The sequence below is a fragment of the Austrofundulus limnaeus genome, unplaced genomic scaffold, assembly GCF_001266775.1.
Source record: "Austrofundulus limnaeus strain Quisiro unplaced genomic scaffold, Austrofundulus_limnaeus-1.0 Scaffold918, whole genome shotgun sequence".
Taxonomy (NCBI): Eukaryota; Metazoa; Chordata; class Actinopteri; order Cyprinodontiformes; family Rivulidae; genus Austrofundulus; species Austrofundulus limnaeus.
Genome location: NW_013953320.1, coordinates 70,065 through 75,369, shown reverse-complemented (window position 1 = coordinate 75,369; position 5,305 = coordinate 70,065). Strand labels below are relative to the sequence as shown.

Below are 5,305 nucleotides of genomic sequence, written 5' to 3'. Positions count from 1 at the left end.
TTGAGAAAATGCAACATGTGGCACAGATTAGAGTATATATACAGTATATGAACTGCCTTTTTGGATAATTTTCTCTCCGTTTATTTTTCAATGTATTTTGCTGTATTAGTGTTTAAATGGTTTTGAAATTAAAAATTTTCTATAGTTTCAAAAATAAAAGTGTGAAAGACAAAGATAATATAGTCTAATCTAATTTCTTATGATTTTCTTCCAGTCAGCCAAACTTAATGTTTTGAGAAAATGCAACATGTGGCACAGATTAGAGTATGAAAGACTTTAGAGAAGAAGTTGTTTAAAACTCTGAGCAACATTTTCTCACAACAGACACACAAATAAAGGATGAAATAAACTCAACACAACATGACACCAAATTAACTTGTTGGTGCAAAAAAAAACTACTGGAGAAAATCGTCAAAGTTTATTATTGTTTAAACAAAGTACTGCAGTAATGGAGACATCAAACTGCTGAAACAGATTTTTCTGCACTAATGTGTAAAAAAGGATGAGTTTCAGCCAACAAGTGATTCATGAAGCAGTCATCAACTAACCTGGTTGAACTAAACCATGCACTGCAGGCTTAAAGAGAAGCTGGGTTCTGTCCCGGACCGTCCATGAGTCATGCTGTAAAACTCCCCCTGTCCTCGCCCCACCTCCCTGCCATCCACACAACAACATCAAGTGTTGATGCAGCTGTGGGCTGAGCTCTCACACAGACAAACAGAAGACTGGACCACGAACCGGTTCCTGGACAGCCTCTGAGCAGGACCTGATCCCGAGCAGGAGCCAGACATCCCATCATGGGTCCATCCAGAGCTGCAGTGTGTGCCGCAGTGCTGCTCTTTGTTTCCCTGAGCTCTGCTTGCACAGGTTGGTCCACTTTTCTCTGGTTTCCTCACTTCTGCACATGTTGTTTTGGCTTCGTGCTTCCTGTGATCCAGCACAGCTGCAGGGGGATTATTTCTAATAAATCCTGCAGCTCTTCCTCTACTGGCTGGAGAGTCTTACGCCGAGTCATTATATCAAGTTAGAAAACTTATCAAACCGGACTTTAACCAGTTTTTAATTTCTCAGTGTAGAAAAAACAACAGAGGTGACCTTTTTTTGTGAGAAAGCCCCCCTAAAGCCGGGGGCTGTTAGTGAAACAGATTAATGAACTCATCATCATCAGTGTGATCACCTCTATAAACACAACAACACACAGGTGTGTGTTAACACAACGCCAAGATGGAAAGGCATCAGCAGTGAGCTCACAGAGGCTCTTTTGCTGAAAGGGTTAAAGGTCATTCTGCAACAAGTTGTGAGAAAAGAGGAAAACATTTGGAACAGAAGACGTTCCAGAAAATCCACCGCATTTTGATTTCATGTTCATTTATTAAAGAATCACATGCTGGGCTCTGTTGTTTGTAAAGCTGAGCTGAAATGTAGTTTTTATAATTGTACATTGTTTTAAGGTGCATTCACACCAACCCTGTGTGGTCAGTTTTAATGAAACTGGTTTGCTTGGTGAGGTGTGAATGTGTAATCCAGCCCTGGGGATTAACATTCAGGCCTAAAATACCTTAAAACACCTTAAAAAGTACACAAATTAAATGAAGTACTGCTTTTGAACCCTTTAGAGTAAATTCACAAACTTGGTCTCTTTTTAAAGCCAATAATCTGAATTTTTAACTTCAGAAGTCATCCATCCATCCATCCATCCATCCATTTTCTGTACACGCTTCTTCCTTTTCAGGGTCGCGTGGGTCACTGGTGCCCATATCCAGCAGTCACAGTGCGAGGGGCGGGGTACACCCTGGACAGGTCGCAAGTCCATCACAGGGCCACACATAGAGACAAACGAGACAAACAACCATTCACTCTCTCACTCACACCTAGGGACAATTTAGAGCAGTGTTTCCCAAAGTTGGGGTCGGGACCCAAGGTGGGGTCCCGAAACATCAAGGTGGGGTCCTGAAAAGATTTTCAGAATTAATGACATTTTTGCCTTAGTTGTTACAAAGGAGTGAGGTTAGTGTATTTAAAATGGATAAATGTAGTATAAAAATATTGTTACTATGCCCATGTTTAGTTAACAAATGTTTATCATCCAGAAACAGTTGGGGGCTCAGGTCTCTGCTGCTGTTATTTTGTGGGTCAAAAGCTGAAMAGTTTGGGAACCACTGCACTTTGGTTCCCAAACTTGGGCTTGGGACCCAATTATGGGTCATGCAGCACCTTGGATAATCTCCAGAAATCAATTTAAAGGGTAATAAAATAATTGCTGATGTAATATTTTCCCTATAACTATTACAAAAACACAAAATAAGTATAAATAAGTATTTATATTTGTGTACAAGCTGTTTAGATTGTCAAAAAGCCTGTGTTTTTAGGGTTATTAACTAAGTTTGTGTACTCAGACCAGTAATATTTGGGGTCACAAGTTTTTGCCATGGATATTTTGTGGGTCAGAAGATAAAAGGTTTGGGAACCACTGATTTAGAGTTATCAATTAACCTGACAGTCATGTTTTTGGTCTGTGGGAGGAAGTCAGAAGTCATAGTCTTTGTATCTGTAACTAGTATTTCGTATATTGAAGTAAAAATACACAAAAATCATGATATTTTTCTCCCTAAATTTGTTATTTTTTGTTAATAAAGTATCACAGAACATGAAGGGAATGAGATATTAAGAAATAATTTTTACTGGACTAAAATATTAATTCCCAACTATTACCTGTTCAAATTTGGTAACAGTAGCATAAAATATGAATATTTGAGACATAGTACAATCCAGCATGTCTCATTTGCATATTTGTACACATGTACATTATGTACATGTTTTCTAAACACTGTAATTTATAAATACTTCAACACAGGGACTTCACTCTGGGCTCAAATTAAAGATAAAACCCCACAAAACACATTTTACCATCCATATTTACTCACAGCATGATTAAATTTAAAAAATGTTAATGTTCAGAAATATTTATACCAACTCGAGTACATTCAGCCCATTTCCACCACTAAACAGCCAAACCACAAGAATAAACAAATATAACTTTATTTCTTTCAGAGCATTAACATTCCACACAGCTTATAAAACCACCAGCAGTGAAAAGATATTAGTTTTTTACTCACATTTGATGCATGTTTGTCCTCAAATATGACGAAATTAGCCATTCAAAATGTCCGACAGGAAGTGTTTTTATCAGAACATTTTTACTTCTCCCGGCCACAAAAATCACTTTTCTGTGTCTTGAAGCACTCGAAACACTTAATAACAAAAATATTTCCAGTGTAGCAGCAGGTTTAGTCAGATAACTGGACAAAAAATGATGGAAAACAACGTTTTCCTGTGATCTTTTGTTTTGTCCGCCGGATGGAGTTATCCGCCTACCAATGGACCGTCTCAGACATTGGCCTGTGATTGGCTACACAAAGTTCCCACCCCCTCAAACTACATATCAAATGAAAGGTGAGGTGATTGGCTACACAGCTGTGGCATCATAATGAAGCTTGGAGCTGATTGGCCAATTCTACAGTCAATCTAGCCCAGGATGACAGAAACTGGAAGTTGGTCACTTCTCACAGATTATTAGCTCTGGAGAGCTGAAAGATGAACCCAGTTGGTCAAATGAGGTGTCAATCAAAAGAGGAGTGCCTAGACGTCCATTTTGATGCATTGAACACCAAAATCTGTTGGTGAGAAGCACAGAATCACAGTATAAAGTAAAACGAAACTTAAAACGGCACGCGGGCATTCCAGTGAGCTGTGTACATGATAAAAGGTAAGAAGGTGAGGGGGTGGTGCTGTCACACAAACACGTCGTTCGAAGAGTCATCTGTCCCATTTCACCTCTGCTCCATGCAGCCTACCAGGACTGTGAAGCAGGGGGCGGTTCTAGGGGCGGGGCTACAGGGGCATTGGCCCCAGCTGAAATTTGATTGGCCCCCTGAAGTGCCCCTGTGCTGTCACTGATCTGTCCTTTGCCTAAGATTGGTGATGGTGAGTGCAGTTTCATGTCCAAACACTGGAGGCGCTAATGAGTCAAATAGAAAAGTGTAGCATGAATGAAGCTGACAGAAGTCTTTTTCTTTGCTTCAAATCTGAACAATCCTGCAGAGAAAAGTCTTTCAACTCACACATGATGCCTGGACGCTGTGTGTTGGAGAGTATTTTGTAAAATGCATGTACAATATGTACATCATACCAAAACTGGCTATTTGTGTGAAAGGATGCTGAACAAATATTTGCCCCTCTGTGAACATTGTGGCCCCTTGATGACCCCTGGATCCACCACTGCTGTGAAGGATGTGGCCTTCGTGGGCCACAGCTGAGACATGCCCTTTGGTGAGGAAGGAAGGAGTTTGCTCAGTGTCTTCTGATGCTTTTGTGTTGTTTCTTTCTGTGGTTCTTGTTGCAGTGCCCCCACAGGCCGGGGGGTGGGGTGGGGTGGGGGGCAGCTGGATCAAAGGGTCTTGTTTGTTTGACACGGTGCAGTGTAAAAGCTGAAAGTAAATGTTACAATTTTTCTCCCCAATGAAAACGAGCCTACTAGACTGTCAGGTGTGAAAAAACCTTTGATTGTATCCTGATGCGTAAAAGTCAACAATTAACTGAGATTTATTTCCCCAAAGACTGTGTGTGAAAAACATTTTCCTGTAACAAACATTCACTCAGGGAGGAGTTTAAATACTTCTTTCACATTCGTTTTATAGTAAACTGCATTAAAACTATTAAAAGTTGTGTAACTTTATTTATTTATTTATTTATTGCTTGTTTCTTTAGTGCATTCCTTTCTTTGTGTACCACTTTCCAGATGAGCATGACTGTCTTCAGCGTGAGGTCTCCTTTGATGACATCATCCGAGGTGTGTGTCTGCGTTTATTCTGTGTTTGTTATTTGAACAGTTAGAAGGATCAGAGTTTAGACTGAAAATGTCTAAGGTTCATTTTTCCTGGTTTGGAACAGGTAAGATGTTGATTGTTTGTCACCTCTCCACAGAACCCCACTTCAAAAGATCTTATTTGTTGCTTTAAAGTCTTTTAAGCTCTTGGTAATACTTTCATTTTGAAAATTATTGAACATTTTTCAGGCTTTTTTCTGCTTTCTGTTTTTACAGTTTTGAACAAGTGGAAAATGTTTTGAAATGTTTCTTTCAGAGATGCAACAACCTGATGCAGACATGGAGCAAAAAGAAGTGGACCTGGGAGACCTCATGGACCTTGGAGGTGTTGGCTGATCTTATCCTTTTTATTGTTCTATTTTATTGTTGTTATTCTATTCTATTCTATTCTATTCTATTCTATTCTATTCTATTCTATTT

At 39.5% G+C, this 5,305-nt stretch overlaps 1 protein-coding gene across 1 annotated transcript in view; it reads left to right on the top strand.

The window, feature by feature from the left end:
- Positions 1–715: 715 nt before the first annotated feature.
- Positions 716–5,305, top strand: part of ecm1b (extracellular matrix protein 1b) — a gene marked incomplete in the record, with an annotated part of 16,023 nt that continues 11,433 nt past the window's right edge. The window contains 3 exon segments of the mRNA XM_014029533.1: positions 716–867; positions 4,799–4,849; positions 5,142–5,210. Of these exon segments, the coding sequence (XP_013884987.1) occupies positions 798–867; positions 4,799–4,849; positions 5,142–5,210 (190 nt within the window).